The sequence below is a fragment of the Anopheles gambiae genome, chromosome 2 (genome assembly GCF_943734735.2).
Source record: "Anopheles gambiae chromosome 2, idAnoGambNW_F1_1, whole genome shotgun sequence".
Lineage (NCBI taxonomy): Eukaryota > Metazoa > Arthropoda > Insecta > Diptera > Culicidae > Anopheles > Anopheles gambiae.
Window position 1 is genome coordinate 16,991,379 of NC_064601.1, and position 25,371 is coordinate 17,016,749.

General features: G+C 41.0%; 2 protein-coding genes across 10 annotated transcripts in view; one reads left to right on the forward strand and one right to left on the reverse strand.

The window, feature by feature from the left end:
- The window catches only part of LOC1269366 (low-density lipoprotein receptor), a 155,188-nt gene that overhangs the window by 107,879 nt on the left and 21,938 nt on the right, over window positions 1–25,371 (reverse strand). For all 9 annotated transcript variants that reach the window (XR_009764825.1, XM_061644683.1, XM_061644707.1 and 6 more), the window contains one exon: window positions 9,277–9,414. Coding sequence is in view for 8 of the 9 variants with exons in the window: in XM_061644683.1 (XP_061500667.1) it covers window positions 9,277–9,414 (138 nt within the window). In the remaining variant the exon portion in view is untranslated. The remainder of the gene's footprint in view (window positions 1–9,276; window positions 9,415–25,371) is intronic.
- On the forward strand, window positions 14–2,222 carry LOC1269367 (general odorant-binding protein 45). The gene has a single exon (XM_307996.3). The coding sequence runs from the start codon at window positions 54–56 to the stop codon at window positions 1,023–1,025; it is 972 nt and encodes a 323-aa protein (XP_307996.3). The 5' UTR covers window positions 14–53; the 3' UTR covers window positions 1,026–2,222.

Consider the following 25,371-nt stretch of genomic DNA (forward strand, 5'->3'; position numbering starts at 1 on the left):
AACCAATCCTAGAAGGTAGCGTATGCCCAGTACTGTACCGTCCATCAGCCACCATGGAACGTGACCGCAGCAGCTCGTACGTAGCAGCAGCCCTGCTGCTGGTTTGCATTTCGCTCGCCTCCGCGCCACGCGGCACCGAGGCCAACATCTTTGGCGGCAAGCTCTACCAGAAAGCCCAGCAAGACTGCATACTGTTTATGGGTATCAATCCGCTCCGATTGGACCAGTACAAAAAGTTCGTGTATCCACCGGACCGGGACACGATGTGTCTGATCCGCTGCATCGGCATCTCGCTCGACTTCTGGGACGATATCTTAGGGTTCGACGTGGACCTGGCGGAGCAAGAGTTTAGTCCGCTAGTTGACGCCACCTTCAAGAAGTATCTGGCCGGCAACATTACGCTCAAGCTGGAGCTGCTCGATCCGCTCGACAACTGTGCCCGGGCGTACTACGCCTTCCGGACGTTCCGTGCGCAGATCCGTCAGTTTATCGGCACGGGCACCACCACCATGGCACCGAGCGTTAATTTCCAACCATTGACGGCGGTGCAGATCCTGGACATCATCGTGGATTGTGCGCGGGAAGTTAATCTGCCTCCGTCATTCCTGACCAGCTTAACCAAGGGCATCATTACCGACTGTCCCGAGGTCCAGTGCCTTATTCGCTGTGCCGCCGTCCGTACTGGGCTGTACACCGATAAGGACGGAGCGCTGCTCGCCAATTTGCACCGTCAGCTAGACCCACCGGGAGAGGATCTGGCCAGTTTCAGCCTGCGCCAGGGGATGTGTTTGCAACGTAACCAACAGCCGCCGACGGCCGACTGCTGTACCCGTGCGTTCAAGCAGTTCTTCACCTGCCTGCGTCCCGATTTTGAGCAGTTTTTCATCAGAAACCGAGAGACCGTGATGCAGCATTTCTTGTATAAAACGGACCAGCCTGCCGAAGGACAGGCAACCCCCGTGGTGCAGAACAATGTGTTGGATCCGTTCGGGGGCAATATGGGTATGATCTTAAGCTCGTACTAATCGTAGTCACCCTCACGACTTATCCGCTAATTTATCCGTTAGGCTTTGTAAATATACAAATTTTGTCTGAGTTTATAATTAGAGCTGATAACTTAAATTCTTACTAGATTTATGTAGTGGGGATGTTTTCGAAAATGAATATTTTTTCTTATTTATTTATCAACTATTCCAACAACCACCTGCTTGCCTTGAGTAGAAATAAAAATTGGCAATTAAATGCTTATTCCAATAAACCAACTTTCTTCAAATCCCATCATGTTATAACTGTCAACGTGTTTCACACACAGCTGTCAGAAATATTTTACTTTAGCATATGACTGTAACCAAATAGACATCCTAACGGAAAAAGTGTCGAAAAAACCCCGTCAAAAGAACAAAAAATTTACATTTAATGCAAACAAAACTCTGAAATGTGGTTCTGTGCAGCGGGTGCATCTTCCGGGAGCGGTTTAAATCCTGCATTTTTCGCCTTTGTTCCTCTCGCCCACTACCGGTACAGTGTGCCCAGCAACCAGACCCTTTGAATACGTAATCGGAACCCGGGAAAGCTGCTGCTTCTAGACTAACCGTCGGAAGCGGATAATGCACTTGCACGGCGCAAAGTATGAGCCAATGTGAAAAGCGACGGTAAGATATGCAAAGGCACACCAGGGGAACCACCCGGACGCCCAAAACGAGCGGCCGGTGCGAATTGTGAGCGTAGCAAAGCTTCAACACAATGTTGCTGTAGCCGTGCAGCGGGTGTAGCTCCACACCGGGGGGTTTTGAGCGCACTCATACAAACATACCGGTAAGAAAATAAGCTGGGCAAGAAAGAAAGAAAAAAGTGCTTACATTTACATTTCATTACACCGAGTGCTGCAAACCGATCATGGTGTGTACGGTATGAGAGCAAATAAGCTCGCTAACGAAAACTTTGCTACCTTTGCCTAAAAATAACGATGAAGAAAGAAACAAAGAGAAGAAAAAAAGAGAAATACCCTTGAGCATGCCGGCATCTTCACAATAGAGGTATGAATTCAAAACTGCTGCGAGGGCTAACGAAGTGCATGAAGTATGTCTCTGTGCGCAGAAAGGATTCATCGCTGATAAGGGGCAAAGTAATCTTGTTGCGAAAATTTGAGTTCGTTTAACAGGTGTAAGGATTTTACAGGTCAACAATCTTTATTAGTGAATGGAACATACTTTCAATCTATCGTTGACAAACTCAACTCCAATACGACAAAATCAGCATAATTGATGTATGTAAAGCAAATCGCTAATATTTGTATGCCATTTTCAGATTTATATAAACAAAATCATAAGCAAACATCGCTTAAATGAAGGTTTCAACTTTGACGCTATGCTGGAAATGATGTTGTGATATTCATGTGTGTGTGTATCAAAGTTCAACAGTAACAAAAGATAAACCAAATAAAACCGTCTTACCCGTGCATCAATCAAACTGACAACACCAAATTTTCCCTGTTTGGGCTTTTTTATTTTCAGTTACTTCCTTATGATAAGACTTTAGCCCTTTCATTGCTCTATGGTGGGTTGGTTGGATGGTTACGTATCTGCTGTACAAATCAAATGGATGAAGCAGCTTTCTCAAACACGTGTTTTGTTGCCAACAGCCTATACTTTCTATCTGTTTTACCAGCGTTTATGCCTGCCGTAAATTATGTTTTACGATACACCGAATCCTACGTGATCCCTACGAAAGTCAAGTCATGCAATGCGATGATAAAAAAGATACACGTGTTTCCAGCTGCACAGCACAGCCTTGTGAATGAAACGCCAAATCTGTTTTAACCATAAGCGATCAAAGAAAAAAACAAACCACCACATATTTTTATAGTCAAATACGTTCAAAAATATGTGCGCAGTTTGACCAATTTTGCAATGATATCAAATGTGTGTGTAGTGCAAAAATGAAATAATATAAATTAAAGCTAAATAAAGTTATATGCAACATAAAAGTAAGAAAATGAAATTAGGTCACAATGAAGTACTTTCGATCTACTTCAGTTGGTCCCTTACACCTATTGCAAAATGATGTTCATTATGCGTCAATGATAAAGGAAAATGATTTTGCTCGTTCAGATGCCTCGTTAACATAGTGAAATGAATTTCTCGTCATATCTCCTTGCCTAGTTAGCTACTGAGCCTCTACACAATAGAAATGCTGGAGCATCGACGGTCGAACATTACCATCTGGCTGGTCGGAAACCCTGACCGAACCTACTGATTCCGAATGCTCACCCAGGCCAACATTTCGTTCGATCTAGTTTTCAATTCGATAATATTTACTCGACCATATGTCAGAACTGCTGCACCATGCACCACATTGCCGGCGGCATCAAACGCAACGGCCAACGCTACCGTGTGGTAGACAAAGCGCAACGGAACCATTTGGAAAGGGTTCCGGAATGCATATAAAGCAGTGAAAAGAGCCGATAGAGAGAGAAAGAGAGATAGAGAGAGAGATCAATTTTCCGACCAAATGCGACTGACCTGACCGTGCCCAGTTTCTACGATATCCAAAAAGGCCGGTACGAATACACCAAGTGATTGAGTAGGCTTTTTATCTGCATCAGACAGCATGGGCCCAAGGGAAAATACCAAAAGGATAAAGCTTGTATTTATGCAAATTCCAAATAGGCACTAGCCAATTTTCGTTTTGCTACTGCTCCGTTCCCAATAACTCACCACATCTTCGCACAACGAACGGTGCCGACTATTCGTGCATCTATACCAACCGTCGGCCCACGGACAAGATTTGCTGATTGAGAAATCGTTGCAAATATGTTACCGTTATGTCGACAATGCACTATACTAGACTGAACTGCGCAAGAAGAGCTTGGTGCTAGCATTTGTTTCTTATTTCCTGAAAATCGACCATTCTCGGGATATTTTTCCTGCAATTTTTTCGATTCCTGTTCGAGTTTGTTGAATGGTTTCAACATTTCGAAAAAGACCTACACAAATTTCATTTGTAAAAGCTGCTGCTCCACGAATCCAACTGAATTCAATACAATCAATGTTTCCTAAGAATCATGACTATCACAAGAAAAACGTCATTCTCTGACAAAATTTCGAACGTTTCGTGGTATGGTCTAGCAAGAAAAGTATGGAATCAGTTAAATGCATTATTTTCAAGAATAAACGTTTCTTTTCTGAAATAGAACAGCTGAGAAAGGCAAAAAAACATTTGATTCCAATGAACAATAGGAACACCTATCAATTGTTGCCAGGTTAAAAAGTTTTTTAAGCTTAACGAAAACTTTCACAAAAGAGCTCACAGAGGAATTTCATTTCAAGGACAGGAAGCTTCAAACCTGAACCAGAGTGCTTAGCTGGTAGCGGTTCGATAACGGAAAATGAATTTAAAAAAATCAACCAGCATTATCACAAAAACTCGCCAGCTAGCCGCATGGTAGTGGTAGAACATATAACTTCGACCGACGGTTCAGTGTTTTATGAATTTTTGGCTTTGAAAGCCTGAAAAAATCAAAAGAAAGGATTATCTTTGCAAACTTAGAACATTCAATATTCAAGGAAATTTGGTAGACAAGACAGCGCAGGTAGAAAAATGCCGAACAATTTTCAATTTCCAAGCGACAGTTGAAACTTTCGACAGACGAAACTATAAGGCTTTTTTACTTTGAAACTGGCAGAGAAACCAATTGCAAATTCGATTGAATCAAGAATGCGATAAAAAGGAAAAAATCTTGAAAATGAAAAGGATAATTTAAGATCAATTGATTTATGTTTTTCAAGCTGTGCATTTTCGATCCGGAACTAAGCCAAAGGAAAGGTCGAAACAACATATAGAAATTCCCTACAATCAATCCCAACGTGGAATGTTATTCTGCGAAAGTTATCAACAAACGGAAATGTAAACTTCAAGCAATGTAAGCCACTTTACAACATAAATCACCGCTCAGGGTTTCACGAGCGTTCGTAGGGATGGTATCCGACCAGTGATCAACATTCCTGTGGCACATCGTATTGTTCAAAATCACTAATCATCATCACCGGTGTAATCGGTTCTGTCAACTCGCCGGTTCAGCGGTATGATCCGACCGTATCGAAATCGTCGAAATGTCACAATTATTTTGATTACCGATTTTATGGGTACGGCAATCAAGCGCCCACCTGCGTAACTGGAGAGCAGGAGTGCACGTTATACACCGAAACGTAACCGAAATGCAGAAATTCAGAACATTTGCCTAATTACAGCGAAACACGTTGCTAGTCGGCCGTGTTTGCAGTGGTTACTGCACGGTACACTCATCGGATGAAAATTTCGGTTGATCACTATGTTCAATAGAGCTTAAAAGCGATTGATTCAACATGAACGTCTGTGCCGCTTTGAGCGCCCACCGTTGCAAACAGCTCATGATGATGAGTTTTAATAGGTATCTTTTCATCGGTTCCATTAGCCGATGAAAACCTTCTCGCCTCCTTTGGCTAGAACTTCTGACTATTCAAATGGAATTGAAACTATCGCGTTAGAAGATGAATCATTGCACTCTGGGTTCAAGTACGAACTAAACCTCGGATTCAATCGATCCGCTCAACCGTGATGGCAGTATCTTGGCATTCTATATGCAAGTAGCTTCATTCGACCCATTCCTTCCAATCTTGTAACATCCTTTGTTCTTTTGCACTGGCCCTCGCTGGCCACCAATAAATGCTTAAAGAGAACGTGAAAAATGTCCTATCCCTTTCCTATTGTTTCCATCCCGATTTGATTTATGACCTACTTTCAGTTGTGTTTGCTATAAATATTTACGACCGTAAAGGGTACCGTTTGAAAGATTTAACATCAGCACGGACATACATCACCTGTTATGCCATCGCTGCTGTAGCTTTCCTGCAGCCACCTGCCTGTGTGCTTCTTTGGGAAGGACATGATCTGAATTCAGCATTCCAACGATGCAGCAGAGGGCCGTGGTGAATTACTTGAAAAATGTCTAAAGCTTGACAACGGTAGCCAACCAAGGTGGTACCGCATAGCAGCAGAATTGTTGGAAGAAAGACTCCGGATATATGATGGAATCATAACAACTTCATGTAGTTTTTACAAATATAGCAAGAAAAATTATCTCTACGCTTAATCACATTTCGGGAACGTTCACCTGCGAGCAGTACCGCAGCTACTCAGGACGATCGTCCTCTGTAATGCTCCCTCCTCCCGACTGTGGTCCCAGACTGGGCTGTTTGGGCCAACTGTTTCATCACGGTGGTGTCAGATGTTTGAACAGCGCTTCGCCGGCGTAACCACGAGCTGGAAAAACATGATATATCGGTGTATTTTCCAACGGTGGCGAAATTTATGCGCCCATTCTTTTTCGATTCCGAAGCGCTTTACATTCGTTGCCGCCATCCTTTACGTGCCCAACAAAACGGATGCACGCGTAATCTTCATAAGCTGCCAGTTGCGAGGAGGTAGTACTAAATGTTTCTTACGCAAGGTTTTTTTTTATAATGGTATTCCATCTACCAACCCCCATTGTTTACAAACCGCTCGCTCTGAGTATCAGCCACAGGAACGTGCGGTTTTGTGGTGAGTGATAATACAAAAAAGGCGCAACCCTCATTCAAACACAACGAAATGCGTAAAAACATATCAGTCCACTTATTTCTATTTTCCCTCTCAAGAACACTTAAAGAGCTTTTGTGGAATCGTTTCCACGGCAACCACTGTCTGAGGCAGTAGGTGTCGGTTGGGTGTATTGAAGCACTGCTGCTTTTAACAAAAGCAGCTTCAGCGCACGTGGCGAGAAAGACATTTTCCAAAATCATACATTTCGCATCGCTTTTCCTTTTCCGAGTGGGGGCCCGCCCATGATGTGATGGTGGAGCGAAACGAGAAAAGTGCTCAATAAAATGTAATCGCCAGTGCAAACTTTTTCGAGCCACAATGCGGTGCGCAAAACCTCCTAAATCCCATAACTACCGATTACGGCCGAGTTGCCGATGACAGGGGAAAACAAGTCCGTGGAGAGTTCTTCGCGTCAGCTGTGCATACAAACCCGCATTGGGTACGGGAATTCAGAGCCGGCAATTGAGATGGCCTACCAAGGGAAACTGTGCGATGGAGAACGACGAGTAGCATCAAACACACTAACACACACACACAAACACAACCCGGCAAACGAAGCGATAAACACGAGCCTTTGCCAAAATAAATAAGCGTCTTGTTTATCCTGCTCGTTATCTCCTGGCGGAGTGTAGTATCGGCGAATAAACCACACGCATATTCGAATAACCGCACCGCCACCACAGCAGGAACCAAACGCAGCATCCCTCCCCGATCATGCTGTTTGGTATTCCCACCAATTTGGACCGATTCGAGGCGATGCAAGCGTTTGGCCTCTTTCACAGAGTCGCTTGTACACATACAAATCTGCCTAAAATTATACTAAAAATGATTACACTCATCGCTCAACGAAAGCGCACGGGCAAACAAAACAGAAATGTTCCTCACGCATACCAACCGTTCGGTAGCGAATGGGTGCAAAGAGTTTTTTTTCTTGTTTGTTCATTTTCCTTCCCGGAAGCCGCCTAGTTTCCACAAAAGACACACGCAAAGCTCTGTATATATGTGTGTTTGTGTATTTTTTTTATCTCTAGATCTCTATGTTCACAAGATCATCATTTTGTAGGAGACTTTTTCTGTTCGTATTTTTTTTTTTCGCCCATATATAGTCGATTGGTCGATAACTGTTTTTGTTAACGAATCGATTTGGGGGAGGTAGTGTTTTTCTTTTGCATTGGATAGTACTTTTTCCCCAATGCTATCCCCTCTTGCCCGGTGAGCAAGACGGTGGACGAGCGAAGAACAAATTGACGCAATTAGGGCCACCACTTATTCGTTATCTGCAACGCCTACGTCGGTTGGTGCGGGTGTTTGGTGAATATATTACACTTTTTTCTTTCTCATTACCACTGCCCGGGGGATTACCGGAAGATTGAAGATGCTATCCAATATCGATTTGAGGTGCAAAACCCATTAATTTAGACGCCGTTTGTGTAAGGATAGCCCGTTCGAGCGAACTATAAGTCAACCAGGAGCCGTAAAATCGTATGATTAATCTGGTGGTCTGTAATTATTATTAACAAGTTGTATGCATGTCATGAAACCCATGTAAAATTGTGCAGTAAACTTATTTGATTTCAAGAACTAGACTATAGAAATTAAGTTAAAAAATGTCATTAATATAGATAGAGCTACACATGCGTAATCTTTTTTAGCGAGTCTAATCAAGCTATAACCAATAATAATAAAACCAAATAAAATTTAAATATAAATCTATGACATATTAATAACATTCGTGCTGAATGAATCTTTCGTATTCATTCAACGAAAACTTATCCCACCAAATGTTACAGCTAGAGCTTGAACACAGCTTTACTAATGAAAACTGGAAAATTAAGTTACTTCGAGTAAACATAAGACTATTCGGATTATCTTAAGAGTCTCAAGGCGTGATCTACCATCCACAGCAACTAAAGTTTATCAGCGCTCCAAATATTCTTTCAGCTTTTCAACCCAATAATGCATTGGTAGCTATTCTGACCATCCACTACTGTAGCTAGCTCTATCAGCCAGCGTAAGATAAACTTTTGGCGGAATGTTTCGGTCTGGTTCAATAATTAACCGTAAAGTTCCATTTGCAAAATCAAACCAAAACTCAGTGGGCACCAGCCATACGTAACCTAAAGGCAAAGGCCAGGGAAGACAACTCGATTCATCGGATCTATGGAGAAGATCAACCAAAACTTTCTCCAAGTTCACTACCGACGTTTGAAAAGATAGCCATTCATGCCCTAAGTCCATCCGGCTGCGTTTGAGGCTGTTGAGATTGTGGTATAAAATACTGTAAACAGTAGCTACACATTTGTAAACAATTTGAGCGCTGGTCAACCATCTAGTCAGTGACCATCTATGCAAAGATCAATTTCGTATGGAATACTAATTGATTAGAGAGCTTCTGGCTTCTCCGTTGAACTGTATGAACATTTCAAAAGCTGATGAATTTTGTATAAGCTCAAACCTCGTTTCAGTTGTCGGTGGGAAGCTTTCTTTGTAAAGCATTGCTTGCTTGAAGCAGCTTATTTATCTTATCTTTAGTATGGTTTACTGATTTTGGATTAAAATTCCCATAAATAAGGGGGTTTCTAGGGCCTAAAAGTTGCTGCACTTTATACAGAACACATGGTGTTTTTAATTTATATAACAACGCTTCTTCCGACTTACCTGTAATTTTGCACACGTGTACATCCTCATCACTACCGTCGTTACAATCATCTTCGCCGTCGCACACGAAACTTATATGGATGCATTGGCCACTGCCGCAGCGAAATTGACGTTCAGCGCACTGGAGAGTCATATTAACTAAAATAAAAAAAAGATACAAGAACAACGCGTTAGATTCATATAATTGCTAACTACATGTAACAATCAATATATATGGTCCCGTATTTTAAATTACATTTTTGCTTTACGATTTCACTTTATATGCATGAATGTCTGTAGTGGAAAGTGAATTTAAAATATTTTCCGTAAAAGCTAAAAAATCAACCCCCCCCCCCCCCCCCCTTTAATCGTCGCACTTCATAATTGGCAGTGAAATTAAACTCATCTGTTAGAACCACCACATAATGCCATCACAATATTTTATCAAAATATTCCTTCTCTCTTGTTCAAAAAAAAACTAGTGAAACTAATAGATGTTGGCTTTAAATCCCACATGATGAAACGGACCGTTAAATAAAAATACGGCTTTAATACAATGATTCTCGAGAGGAATTGGAGATGTCATCAGTAACCGGACACTCAGTGAGGTTTCTGTACGTTAAGTGGCATGGTTCAATATGTATTACGGATGCATGAAGTTAACGGAAACTCACATATTGTTATCAAACAATCAATCCTGCTTCTGCCATATAATATAACGCAATGAAACACAGTCAGAGCAAAGTCAACTCCAACATGCATGTCAATTCCATGTCAACTCCATGTTAATGGTAGTTTTGACAAAACATCAAAACAAAACCAAATAAAAGATAATTAAAAATATGTATTGTCAAACCATTGTTTTTTTATAATGATGTGTGTATTATACAAAGAGCTTCAATTATTTTTTGATAAATTTTATGACTAGATAGATAATTCTTTTTTCGGGTGTTATAACGCAAACAGCAAATCAGTCAAATTATTTTTCTGTCTCGCTACATACCGCACACCATACAGTGCTTCTTGAGCAATCATGGATGGTTTATGGTGTTGGTACGTTTTGATCATGCTAACAACATTCCCCCATCCCACGGAAGCCATTATGAAGGTTTGCTTGAAGTTTTTTTTTTGTACCACCATTCCAATGTCAGTGTAGAGATTGCGCTAATTTAATCATTTTCAGGACATACGAATCAAGCAGTTTCAATGTTACGATCTTCCGTATGCTCTCACAGAGTTGGAAGAATGCACCGTGCATACACCTCGCAAAGGACCTCAGCTGCTGACACTTTTGCTGAAGACGCGAAATCTAATACATCGAGTGTTCATGGACGTTACGGTCTTCTCGCAGTATCAACACACGCGAACGTACCTGTTCGGTACCACCTTTGACTACTGTGAGTATATGTCCTCGACCGAATCATATCACAATCCCGTTGCCAAGCTCATTTACGCTGTGGCAAAGCTAAAGTTTCCTCAAGCCCTGCTCCAGTGTCCTGCTTCCGGGGTGGTAAATATTACCAACATGAAGATTGACGAAAATTTGGCACCGCCGATAATGCCGACCGGAAGGTTTCGTACCAACTTCCGAATGTACAACAAGCGCAACCAAACACTGCTCGCTTGGCTATGCGATTCAATTATCTCGGAAAAGCCGTTGAATTACAGTGTTGCTATTTTAGGTTAGAGTTTTCGGAAAACGGGCAATATTAGTTTTTATTATTTTCTATTTTTCTTCATGAACATAAAGAAATCAACATTAGAATATTGAAACGACACATTTATAGACTATAATGGTAAAACATTATGTCCGTGTAAAATGTTCGTCTGCTTGAATAATTTTTTTTTATTTTTCCCAAAACCGCTAAATATACCTGATTTCTATCTAAATTTGGCTTAATAACACGGTAGTTATTTCTCAGGGTTCTCTAATTGCATCAACAACAAGGTAAAACGACAACGATCTGTTTCATGGACCGTGGTTGTCATTTACAACTGATCCAAGCGATACCGATATTCAATGCGACTGCTTGCCATCAGCTGCAACATCTCATATTAGATTAATCACTTAAATTCTGGTTCTATTTTAGCCATTAGCTAAGCATCGGTGAATACCAAACGACACTACCAAAAATTCGAGCACCTAAACAGAGCAGTTTATACTACGTTGTCGAAACGAACTGCAATGCTACGGTGTTTAGTTGTGTGTTTTATAACAATTAGTATGTTTGCATCGAAAGACGCATATCAGAAAAGCTCTAAAGTAAGATGTGAATTATTGAACCGAAAATAATTCAACTATTACTATATACTCTCGTTTTCTAATTTGTGTAGCCAGTCTTTTTCAAACGATTCGAATGTGTTGGACAACCTATCCCCACTGTAAGACTAGTGAAATGCAATCTAGACAGTCCTCGTCATGGCCCTCAGGTAATAAACATCGTCGCCAACGTGGAACAGCCACTTCAAAAGCTATACGTCAGCACGAATATATACGTAAAGAATCGTCAAAGTCTTATAATTGTTTACGGTACCACATTTGAGTACTGTGAGTTTCTGATGCGCAACGAGTCCCGATCAAATAATCCTGTTGCTGTGCTCATCTACAACTATGCCAAGCACAACTTCCCCCAAGTACTTAAACCCTGTCCAATAGTGGGCTGCTTTAATGTGAGCGGTCTGGTGGTTGATAAAAACCTGATTCCTCCGTTCATTACGCCCGGCGGGTACTTCGCATCGCAACGGTTCCACAACAAACGAAACGAAACTGTGTTCCATTACGAAACAGAGTTTTCCGTTGCCACACCATCAATATTCAACAAAACGATGTCTTTATTCACATTATAAAAGGAAAATTTAGCGATTTGAATGCAGAAGTGGTTAAACGCTTTTTTGTAACAAACCGAAACGAAGTTATCCAGGAAGTACAAAACTGCTACAATACTATACACATCAACAACATTGTTAAACATTAAAAACAGGGAATTCCAGGACATCCTAAAATGAGACATATTTCAAAGCATCGAAAGAAAATATTGTTATAGTATGTGCGCTAAACAGTAATAAATATTTTCCATTTTCATCAAATAAACCCCTTACAAAACAAATAAATTTTAAGCAACAACCCAAATATCTATCTATCTATCTATGTATCTAAATATCTATCAGACGAGCTTTTAACGTTTTCCACTATGATTGTTCATTCGCATCAGAAAAAGAATACAGTCTAAATTTACCAAGGCCAGCATTAATGTATTATTGTTTCACCTATTGCGGAAATACAGTAATTGCTATCATCGTTTACTGATTATTATCAATAAAAGTGTAATCACATACAATAGTGCAATTATTTACTAATTTGTTAATAAAAAATTAAGATTAAGGAAAGATGTCCGAAGAAATGAGAAGTAATACAAATTATAAATCAGTCCAATATTAACTGCACATCATGAAATATCTAATATTCTTGGTTACAGTACAGGCAATCTTTTACTTCCCTGTCACAGTAGTCAGCACCAGAGTATTACAGAGCATTTTTCATACTTTTGGCTATTATAATTTATGCAAGAGGAATTTTTAACTTCTTACTTCCAGGTCAATTTGAAACGTTTCCAATGCATCGATCATCCTTACGAGATAAGCAAACTGCATTACTGCCATATGGAAACGCTTCGCAACGGTTCGCAAGTGTTAGGAGTGATACTGGAATTTTTAAACAGCTTGCAAAAAGTAAACGTCGCTGGCGGCTTGTACATACAGTACTTTCGCACCCGTACTCCACTGCTAGCGACCACTATGGAGTACTGTCAGCAAAACAAGGACATACTGTCGATCAAAAACCCGGTCAACAAATTTGCGCTGGATTACGCGCAGAAACATCTGCCACAGTTGCTTACAGACTGTCCGATCCGGAAGGGCAAGGTGTTCAACATTACCGGGCTGCTTGTTGATGACCGACTAATTCCAAGCTTTGTCATGTCAGGCACATACTACGTGGAATTTCGTGCATATAACAAACGCAACCAAACCGCTTTTAGTGCATGGTTAGAAGCTGACATAAAATGATAGAAAAAAGGTAATGCTACCTAGTTGCTTAAGAAAAATGATACACCAGTAGATTTATTTTTTTGAAGCAATAAGTATTTCATGAAAAATTAAATTTTAAAATTAATTCGCTTATCTTAACGACTATCACATCTCACTAAAAGCATGTATACGCGTTGGATTTGTCATTGATCACAAAACTCATGAAAGTCATTTTGAATTGTTATAGTATTTAAATACGATATATCCCTTGAAAGTCGATAGGTATAAAAATTGTCAAAATTCGCATTGAAAAAAGGTTTAAAAAATGATAAAAAAGAACGAAAAACAAATTGGAACTTCGTAAACCCCTCAAAATACCGGCCCGCTTATAATTGTAATTGATAAAATCTGACGCACTCGAGAAACAAACTATGGACTATGGTAATCAGTACTGTTTTGCCCCAATTACAACTATTTGCTGTTCTCGTTAATGCTGTAAATGTAACCGACATTGATGGAATATTATAAAGGATTACTCTCAATTCCAAGGGAGACTTCAACCAATCCGTTTCAGAGTACAAACAATCGATTGCGAAGTTAAAAATAAACACAGAAACAAACCACAACTCAAAACAGCGATTTGTTAGGGGCAACATAAGAAGTGGTAGCAGAAATTAGAAAAAGTTAAAATGTTTTTTAAACTCCCTACATGTTTATCCATCATCATCCTATTTCTAGCGACGGCCGTACACAATGATCATCGCAACATTACTCGTGTAAGAACATAAAATCCACATCGTTACGAAAGGTACTTTCAAACCAACTATGCTCGAGACAAAATAATCTGATTGCAGCCACTTCTTATAAAACGTTTGGACTGTTCGGATGAAAATTCCAAAGTGAGCACACTTATGCTAAGCCGACTCTTAACGCGTCGTAACGAACCGCAAGTGGTCGACGTGATGCTGGACATTCTAGAACCCACTTCGAAGCTGCTGATCATCTTCAATCTCTACACGCAATACTTTCAAACGAAAAATCTGCTGTACGGAACAACGTTTGAGTATTGTCATCTGACGAAAAATCTCAACACGCAAATAAACCCGGTCACTAGAATTGCTATCAACTTGGCTAGGGAGAATTTTCCCCAGGTGCTGAAACAGTGTCCCCTCTACGGGCTTGTTAATGTGACCGGTCTGGAAGTCAACAGTAGATTGGTACCTCCATACGCTCCCCAGGGATCGTACTACTTTAGCATACGCGCGTCAAACAAACGAAATCAAACGATTGTAGCATGTACGTCTGAGTTTCACATCGTGCAAAAGGCACTATTCACTCGAACTTTCTCGTTGCTGGCTTGAAAATAAAGGCTTTTGGTTTGAAAAAGAAAAAAAGTTCGTTCCAATATTTTTATCTCATTTGTTGTATCGCCATCTAACAAACTTTCATATTTTTTCTAATTTTTAATATTATTACTATACCGCAAAGCCAAAAATGTGCTCACCCTTTGTACCAAAAAAAAAACACCATAAGCAACACCAACCACCATGATACGACATAAAAACACATTACCCCATGGGCAAACTTTAGCAAAGTAAATTACATACCTCTCACATATCGCACCACATCGACCGCCATAAACTCGGGCGAATTAGTGTAACCACACAAGGCACATTTTCTTCTCTCGAATTGCCACGGCAGAGTACGAAAACTTCAGAGCTAACTGAGAAAGGTCCGAAGTCGATAATAGTAAAGATCCACAATAAGGGACCAGGAGCAATGGAGGGCCTCCGTTTTGTAAGATACACACTGAAGTTGCCCCAACGATCCCAATCCGTACGTACCCTGCCATCACGGATTGTGCCGCGCACCGTGCTCAAGAAGCTTCTTTCCCGGTACGAGTGGCACGATTCTTGTCGGCCGGTACCATCATTAAAATCAAATTAACTAAGCACACTGGGCCGGAGATCCAATGAACTTACGAACTTGTCTACTTTTAGCGGTAGTTTGCCCAAATATGTTGCTCCAAACAGCCGACACCGGGACAACAGCACAGCCCCGTGTGCCGATATTGGCTGGGCAGTGGACATCTTCGTCCCGGGATCGAGACGCAAGACGTTCAAGCTGTACACTTAGCAGCATAATGGCGTTAGTTTTTCCGCTCTCCCAGACTTCCGCTGATGGATGATATAACTTTGCGCTGGAATATCATTATTCCGGTCACGTCACAGTCATCCGTGAGGGGGGAAAATAGTTCGGTTTCATCGATGCCAACCCTCGATCTCCTCGCAGCACCGTAGACAACGATGAAACTCTTGTGACGGCGTATGCGAACGAAAGACACACAAAAAATTATACGATATTAGTAAAATGCAGTGGTAATTTTCCACTGAACTTCCTTGCCGAACTGTTCCGCGTTATGTTCGCTGTTAGACTTTACTTGCTCTTTTTGTCATGCTGGAGATCGTAAGAAGGTAAAAAGTTTTTTTCCGGTTTTACTGGGACAGCAACGTACACTATGCAAGGTAAGTTTTTGATCCATCGTGTAGCATTAATCCGTAGAACTGCTAGAGCAAAAGCAAATCACACTCTTCCCCTTACCATTCTTAAATAAGGTTTAAAATGTAACGGCAGATTATTCAATTGAATTCACAGATGAATTCAATTGTGATGATTTATTTTGACTTTACTGGACATAGATTTTCAGCCCCATACGTGATACTAGGTTTAAAGATTATGTGAAACATGGAAGACTTTCTCTTTTGAGATCATAAATTATATAAAAAAAATTACCTGGGTGTTACAGTTTCAGATTCCTTTGTAACACTTTGTATTGAAGGAATGTGTAATTTCAAAACAGTAGTGTGATAACTTAATAAAACAATCAACCGCCATTGTAAAACGTTGGTACGAAACACATGAATGGAACTAGCTCGTTTCACCCACCGAATAGTATTCATACCTTCTTAGTGCTCTTTTCTCAAGTCATTACGCCAACAACCAAACATTCTCCATTTACATGGTCATAAAAAGGGTCGCTACTAAACACACCGTGTAGCATGCTCTTAGAGCCTACAACTGACAATATTTCTTCGTTTCTGTCTCCAGCAATTCTCGATGATAAAGTACGAGGTAACTCCGAGGGTCTTCTTCACGGTTGCAAAAGATTGCACGGTACGTATCAAGCATACTTAACTCATTCCAAACAAGGCTAGCAAACAGACGACGGGTATTGGTTGAGATACCATCCTGCAGGGTCGCGCAAGCAGATCAGGTAACCAGCCATGTTTAAGCGCTGAGGATTCTGCACAGAAATCCCCAATCGGTTCGGAAGAGCAAATACAAACACAAACAAACTTCAACGCGTAACCCACCCAAACTTGTAGACAAACAAGAACATTCTGTTATTCTGCAGATCTCGGGAATCTCCATGTTTGCTACCATGCATTCTTCCAGTCCAAGTCTAATCCCTGTCCCACCTCGGACCCGGCCAACTACCTTCCCTGACTGAACAATGTTGTTATAGCTACTACGGCGAACAGAAACTACTAGTGGCAAGTCGAGGAGATACGCGTGTATGTAACCCCAGGACTCCCAGTCTATACAGTCGCCCGCAATTCACCTAAGCTCCGGGAACCAGGGTCATGTGCCCTTTCAATTATTTCCATTATTTCAATGATTGCTTGTCCCGACCAATCCTTCCCCTGAAACTGGTTGCTTCTGCTCCGGAGCCATCGTCACCTTTTCAAGCATATTCTACCCCTCGACCGTCACCACGTGTGCGATTTCATGTGGGAGACCACTCGGCCACGTAGAGCTGCAGTCACAAAGAAAGACAGAGAGAGCAAAATCCTCGCTCCGGCACATCCCCTGTGCCGTGTTCCACCTGTTTTACACCCCAAACCGTTCCACCATTCCGTTCTGCCAGTGCAAAAGCACCAGAAGCCAGGAATGTACACACCGAAACCATTCTCTCACGGTACATACACATAACGACCCCTCTCGATGTTTGTTCAACGAGCTATTCCATAATTAATGATGGAGCAAATTTGTTTGTCGAAGACGCGTAACAATAACACCGGTGTTCCATCCCTTTTTGACCCTTCTTTCTACACCCAGCCTCCGGCTTTGCTGCAGTGCACTCCGTTTCTTTGAAGCACTCGTTAAAATGAAAACATGCGGAAAACCGTCGGGAAACTGCCAGCAATATTCCGCTTTGCCTTCGGCAGCCTATTATGCCCGGTACACTACCGGGCCCACTTTGCTCAGGGGTACAGGGAATGCTTTGCCGGGCGCTATTAGCACAGTGCTCGTGTGTTTGTTGATTGAAGAAAGCATTCTGTTCAGTTGATACAATGTGAAATACTCACGAAAGAATCATCGCACCGTTCCAGGCATGCCATACCGTCCCAAAGGGTAAGGGAAAGGTATCCTCAAGCAAGAATTCGGTCGTGACACTGCCGGCTACATTCGATGTATGAAGCAGAAGAGAAGCAGAGGCGGAAAAGTACACTCATTTATCATGGTACCTAAGTCGTGCAAGTGGCAATCAAATATTGCCGCCAATTTTGAGCAATGCTTCAAAAAGCGGTCTGTAAGTGCGTTTTGCCTATTCATGTGCTTTCGAGCAGAAAAGATTACTCTTTGAATTCCCCATCCTCTGATTACACACAGCAGGAATGAGGCTGAGCTTTCTGATGTATTTCGGAATAGCTTCTGCACACAGGTTGGCAGGACAATTTGAAGCGTCTTGACTTAAACCCACTGTGAAATGATTTCCCGGTAAGAGCAATTGTGCAGCCACGTGTTTTGCCAACTTATTTCCAACAACGCTAAACTGCCACTTGCGCAATACCGCGCACCTTCGGTTATTAATAATAATATTGGTTGGAAATGGAATCCTATTCCAAAAATGAGGTCTTTGTTGATCTCTGGCAAATTAATCATTTTCAATAGACTCTAATGTGTTACTATACCTATGAAATTCTCTTATGTAATATGTTATACATCTGAAGAAATGATCAGAGCAACTGGAATAGATAAAACTGAATCTGTACGGCTAAATAAATTGAATGTGTTCATGCATTTATATGAAGCGTTGATTCGAAAAGCTATTGAAACGCTTATGAAATCACATAAATCCCTTAATTAAGTGAACTGCCGTAAAAGTAAGATTCAGTACAACATTATTTTTGCAACTGAATCTGCATTTCATGAACGGAATAGAAGATTCGTTCGCAAGCGGATTTTAATTAAGTTTTTTTGTTGCTTCTCTTTACACTTTTCCTTTTAGTTCTAATATTAACAAGCCTCGCATAAAAAATATATAAAAATTGAGAGACATGCCAATCGTGTCAGCTGAGAAAAACAAATCTAATAATTCAAAAAAACTTTATAGCAAAACGTACAGCAACATCATGCTCAGACCAAAACAGTGCTGTTGCCTGCACCAAACAACTAAAGCGAACCATCTTGCTTCTTCCGCAGCTCTAAACAAATACAAGCTTATTGCTAAGCTATGCAAAACGGCGAGTCTTTGCCATTTCCAGTTGATTCCCCTGCTGTTTCGCTCTAAGCTCCGGCGGAACAATTCCTCGAAACACCAGCACATAAACGACTTTTGGAACATTTTGACACCAGTCCACGGTTAATTTGCTTTCCTTGCCGCAACAACAAATTCATTTCTTGCTCGCTTTAATGTGTACAAAGCTGTGGTTTTCACTTCCCATGATGCACGAGATAGAGGGAGAGAGATAGAGAGAGAAACAGCGACAAAGCGAGAAAGAACAGTGGTTATAAATGAGAAGGAATCGTGTGCGAATAAATTTCATTCCCTCTGGCTTTCCGGGGCAAGGTTCTTGCTCGAGAAGGTTGCCTTTCGTTGCTGTCCGGATTTGCCGCCGCAACAGAAAGTCTCAGTTAGTTTAATCAATCAGCTCACACAATGCTGTCGACCGTGGTAGGTACAGCCAACATTGCCTAGTTTTGTAATAAGATTATTTAAACTAAATTACAGAAGAAAACTGTTGCTGAGCAAGTAAACGTTCTTACTTGTCAAAGTGTGACGGTAACCAAAACAGTGAGTTCGTTGTGCTACTTACTTTTTCTTCCTTTATTTTGAATTCCAAGAGTGGTTCGGTTGAACATAACATTTTGAGAGAAAAACTTTTGACACAAACAAGGCTTACGTTTACATTGTGTGATTTCCAGCAAATACAAATCTTAAGCATTCCACTTCGCATTAAACCTAATAACATGTACAATATTTTTAAAGCCGTACATGCATCATACTTCTATGAATTTGAACAGTTCCATGGACTGCATCACTTTAACGCAATAAAGTTATGGCACGGAACACGAAGCTGAACAGTTAACAGTACAGACAACGGGTAAGGTAGTGAACATGGCATGAGAATCGCATAAATTTTCATGATACTTTATCTCTATCAAGGTGCGTTGTAGTGCCTTCCTTGCTCAACGATAGGGATCCCGACCACGGGATGCTACCCAGCAACACCGGCTTTTCCGTTCTTTTCAGCTTGCATTTTCGCCTTCATTCCAACTAACAGCGCCCTGTCCAAGGATGTCACTTAACAGATTACGTTTTTATCTTACCACATTCACCCACAATCTTCTTACCCAAGGAACACACATAAAAAAATCACGATAAAACTTCCATTTGCGGAACCAATGCTCATCCAAAGCTCATCAGCTACTGAAAGTGACAAAAGTTGTTAGTGAAAGTATTTTCGTAGTATAATAATACAGCCACACCAGAAAAGCCCCCGTTTCACCCGAATTTGTTGACCAGTGTACCCACGGCGATAGGTGTTAAGGAAGTCTGCCAAGATGGAGATAACGAGAAAATGGCACGGAGTAAAATAAAGCAATAACCAACGATGACCTTTCGATCCTTACTTTATGCCGGGGAAATAAAACGCTAAATGAAAGCGAATAAAAACTCGGTCAGGTAATGCAAATTACGTCGGTTTGAAACCGTCACCCGTAGCAGAGGCAGAGAGCAAAGGTAATACGTAAAGCATAAATAGACGGCAAAGGCAACCATCAACGCAAACGCAACGCCATGAACGGATCGATAGGTGCGCGTCAGTTCCTTCAGACCTTCAGGCTCATTCGCAGAGAAAACTTTTCGTAAGCAGCATAAGAAATGTGCACCGCCTCGAAAGAGGACTATCACGACCGTTGCCAGGCCCCAGCAGTGATGAAATAACGAAAAACGGCGACAAAGTAGCTGATAAACGCACGAGCTACAAAATGGGTAATTTCTCGCCATTTTTGTCATTAATGTTGATAGCCACGGCAAACCAGTGCTGCGCAAGGGCTTGGAAAACGGGCACACGGTGCGTAAAAAGTTGGCCAAAGCTGTTGTACAGTAGCTCGAGCGGTGTGAGGTTTCCATCTGTTCGAGGAAACTTCGCTACGCTCATCATCTTTTTGCCTTTTGCCATCAAAACCAACTTCGGCTTGATAATTTCATCGACCAGTACCTCACCGAAGATACTGACAAGCGAACGGAATGGAAATCATTAAAAATCCATCTCGCTGAAAAAATATACAATAGACAACATTCTAGTTACAACATTGCACAAAAATATACATTTTGTGCTAAAACAGTTTGTAAACTAAGCTTACTTCGTATAAGAAAAGAACTGTGGTGACAAGTACCAAGAATTGTACTGCGTTTTCAAATTTGCGGAAACGTCTCTATACCAGCCCTACCCTTGATATCTCAATATCAAACAATATATGAATGTGTATCATTTCGCGCGTATGAAAGCAAAGTGGCCGTCTTTATTCACTCACGAAATGTTCACACTGCCATCATAGCTTAGAAACATGTTGAAACATTAATCAGTGCCCGTTGTAAGCTGATGACATTTGCTCGTTTCATGTTCCTTCCACGGTGCAAAGAAGTACATGGCAGAGCACCTCATGACCAAAGTGCAGAATATAAATGATAGTAAGTTGTCCTGGCACAACCGGAATAGGTACGATAAAGAATATTCTATTAGCAAACAGACCGTCTCTACCAAATTCTCCAGCCTTTTTGCGCTACCTTACAAAATGAGTCTACAGCAAAATCACCATTTTACTCTACGCGTCAAGAAAATTTCGAACTTTGCTGGTATGAAATTCATGTTCAGTTGAACATCAATAGTCATGATGAACAACAGTAGTAATCATGAAAATCTTCATTTTGGAGAAAACCATACTAAATGGCAACTACAATTACAATTACATTACATTAACACAATTATTAAACATGCATAATCGTGGAGACGCCTTGTATCTCACGAGCTCATGTTTAACGCGCTGAACTGAATGAAAAGCAACCATGTTGGCAAGCTTAGCGAACATTCCTTTGTTGTACATTTAAGTGTATAAAATAAACAACTTTCAAAAGATAACTTGCTGGTAAAACTCTACGTCTCAACGAATATGATTTTACAAAAACTATACTTACATTATTTTTTTAGCAACATTATTACTTTTATTACTATTAAGGCCAATTTTTGTTGATTATTAATTGATACTTGGCAGGGAAAGCAACATATTTTAACTGATAATCCCCAAATTAAGGCCAACACGTTCCTTTTCAAAGTCATCTTTCAGAGAAAATACAGGCCAAGTGTGCTCCACCATTTTATACATCTGTTCAAAGCAGCACCTCGTTATAGTTAAAATCCTTCAATTAAGTGAAAAATCATTCATCACGTCAAAGTATCACACCAACAATCAATCAACCCATTCCAAATTCCGAGCTGAACCCAGAAATTCAGCTTTCGAGTTCGAAATTTGCAACGTCATTGCATGTCAGGAAAAACACTGAAGCTGTGAATTAAATCAAATAAATTGTTGGACGGGTTTGATATTTTTGAGCAGCTCTGCCTTTTGTCCTTCATTAAGATGTATCAGAACCACTACATCAAGCTAAATTAACATTGTAAATTATTCCTTGAATAAAGTTTTCCAGTCTGCTAATTCCTCAAAATAAAAAAAGCGAACAAGTTTTATTCGAACACTGTGGAAAACATTTCATATACAGTGAACCCTCTCTTATTTGACACCTCTCCAATTTGAAAAATCTCTCTTATTTGAACATTTTGCACAGTCCCTTGATTTCCAGTACATTTTTGTTCCTCTAATTTGGAAAACCTCTGAAATCTGTGTCCCTCTTAATTGTGTATGGTGTTGCCATGGTTATTGAATGATGTATGCTCAAATTGGCAATCGTATGCACAGTTTCCTATAACAACAGTTAAGGCTGCATACTAAATGTTCTGTCTCTTTCTTGTTTGTATGGACCTTTCATTCACTTTCAACCTCTCTAATTTGAAAACCCCTCTTATTCAACAGTCCCATCGCCTCTCAAATAAGGAGGGGTTCACTGTATCTACTTTAGAGATGATTTGCAAGTTAAATCTATTTAATTTCGCAGCAGTTCTTTGTTGTTCAATCTTTTTAACTCCATCATGCTATGGTGTGGTGAAACTTTTCATTTATAAAATATAAAATTGTTGTTGCATGACGCAAAGCAAATGCTTTACCCAATTTACTGCCTAATTAACCTTCCGTTTGAAATGTCTGTCTTTCATAAGGCATGACGAAAGGAAAGTACATGCAAAGAATTTTATTACTTGCATCAGTGACAAACATATTTCACACGTTTCAGTTGACCGTCAGATGAACTCGGCACAACGTTTGGCGAGACAAAAATTCAAACCATTTTCCATCAAAAACATCGATTGCCTGCAACATCAAAAAGCCAACACTCTTTGATGTTATTTTGGCGCACATATGCGAACAAAAAGCCAAAATAAATAATTCAACATACGCATCCCTTCTGTCGGGACTGTTGTTTCATTCTTCCGTGTCAATAATTTACACGTGCCGAACCTAGTCAATCAGGTACATCATACAGTGCTATTATTGTCGTCATGGCAAGCATTTATTAATTCTCACAACACAACACCACTGGGGTGTAAAATGCCGTTTCATATAAAGTATCGTGCTTCGCTTGATCTTATTTCACGTCCCACCGAGGCGCCGACTATCAGGCGTTCAAAAGAATGCAATAAATATCGTGGGTGAAATCAAACAAAGTGAAACAAGTGCCTTTGAAAAGGAACTAACAACCTTTTCAAACGCATTGACAAGCGGTTGTGTCCTAAATGCAAAATGTCAAACTACTCCAAACTACAGGGTGCACAAGTAAATCAGACCTTTTATTATATTAGAAGAAACGTTGTATTAAACGTAGGAAATGTGTGAACAGCATAGCTGAGTTAAAATGTGTCATTCTTTCATAATATTAAATAATATATTAAGCTTAAAGATACTTCCCTAGTCCCTAAATCTAAATCTCAACTAGATAAAAAAGAAGAGAGCTATTAACGGAAAATATAAGACTATTCCTAGCAAATAAAATGTCGTCAATAGCGAAGAAATCTAAAAACTGTTTTCTCCCAACAGATAACCAGTTGCCGTGTACTGGTTACGTTTTGTTTTTCTTAATTTTTTATGCATCGACAGACGCTCTAGCAGCTAGCTTACCTTCCGCCTGGCGGAAATTACTTTTCATCAATCGAAGTTTCCGGTTCAACAATCAGTCCCGCCCGCCGTGCTGATCGGACTAAAAGTTCAGTGTTTTATGATAACGGTACTGACAATTCCACCGCTTCCACTTCAGGTGCATTTTTTTTTTATATCGCGCTTTTTTGGTGGAGACTTTTTTTGGTTTTGTGTTTGCGCTGTGCTTTGTACTATATCTACTCAACAAGATTGCTGTATTTTTAATGCAACCAAGCAGGAGCAGCAGCACGATCCAGCATCAAGAAGCATCATTTGAATTCAATATCGCCGCGAACCCAGTCCCCGTGACACCAAATCTCCACAACCGGAAAAGGCAGTAAATTATTTATCTTTCCGCGATCGTGATGGGATGGTTATTTGGTAGCCATGAATTGACAACAGCGAGTTTTATCCTGCCGGAAACCGGCATACACAACCGTAGCGCGCCGGAAGTTTTGCTTTCATCTCGATTTATATCTCGACTGTTCGCTGGTACACCGCGCGGGAAGCGGAAGCCTCCAAAAAGTCGGGAAGCGTTTGCTCTCTCTTTTTATCTCCCTTGCTCCCCCAGCCACCCACTTTTGGTAAGCGATTCTTTCACTCCGGTAGCCGGAAGTCCGATACCATGGTTTCGGATTTTCCGTTATCATTGTTTTTCCGCACCGGTCCCGCCAAAGCTATGGCTCCCAGCAATCACTCTAGCGGAAGCAGGAGCACTTCCACGGACATTGCCCTTCTCTTCCCTGCATGCTGGAAGCCAATGCCGTGGGTTGCGTGCGCGTGCTGCATACCCTTTCCCGAATTTTCGTTTCTTGACGTAGAACGGGCACTTTCCACGCGGTATTCGAAGAAATTCGATACTCCCACAAAACTCACTACCATCATTCACTTTGATGCTTCTGTTTCGCGTTACAAATTGGGTTAATTTTATGATCGTCATCGAATCAGCCGAATTAAGATTGATTGAACTGGACCTCCCCTTTCGCCCAAAGCACCGATTTTGTCTGTGCCCGGGCAGCGCTGCCCTGCTCTGCCGAAACGAACCTAATCAAGGCGCTGCCAACGAATTTCTTCTCCTGCTACAGCCAGCGAGTTGTCCAACAAAGTCGTAAAAGGACAAGGATTGCTGGCGCTGCGCTTAACTCTACAGCTCTACCCTAGCAGCAGCGAGGACACGGCAGCCATTCACGTAAACCGATTCTTTCATCTTCTTTTTGAAGACTGGATCAAATGTGATATGAGTCACCGGCGCGCGCTGTGGGCGAAACGAGGCAGGCACGGAAATCCTTCTTCAAAAGTTCCCGCCGAAAAGCAATAAGAGCAGACAAACTCATAATCTCAACCCACGGTGTCTCGAACTAGCATCTCGTTTTGTGGGGCGAGTTTGCAAGCAAAGTCCTTTTTCGATTGAAATCTTTCCCCGTAAACGTCTGCCTTCCTCATTGTGTTTTCAGTTTTAATTGGCTTAAGTGAGGCCAGCGGATTTGAACCATCTCC

Bases quoted from the DNA above. Each gene is read 5' to 3' on its own strand.
- LOC1269367 (XM_307996.3), top strand. From the start codon at position 54: ATGGAACGTGACCGCAGCAGCTCGTACGTAGCAGCAGCCCTGCTGCTG.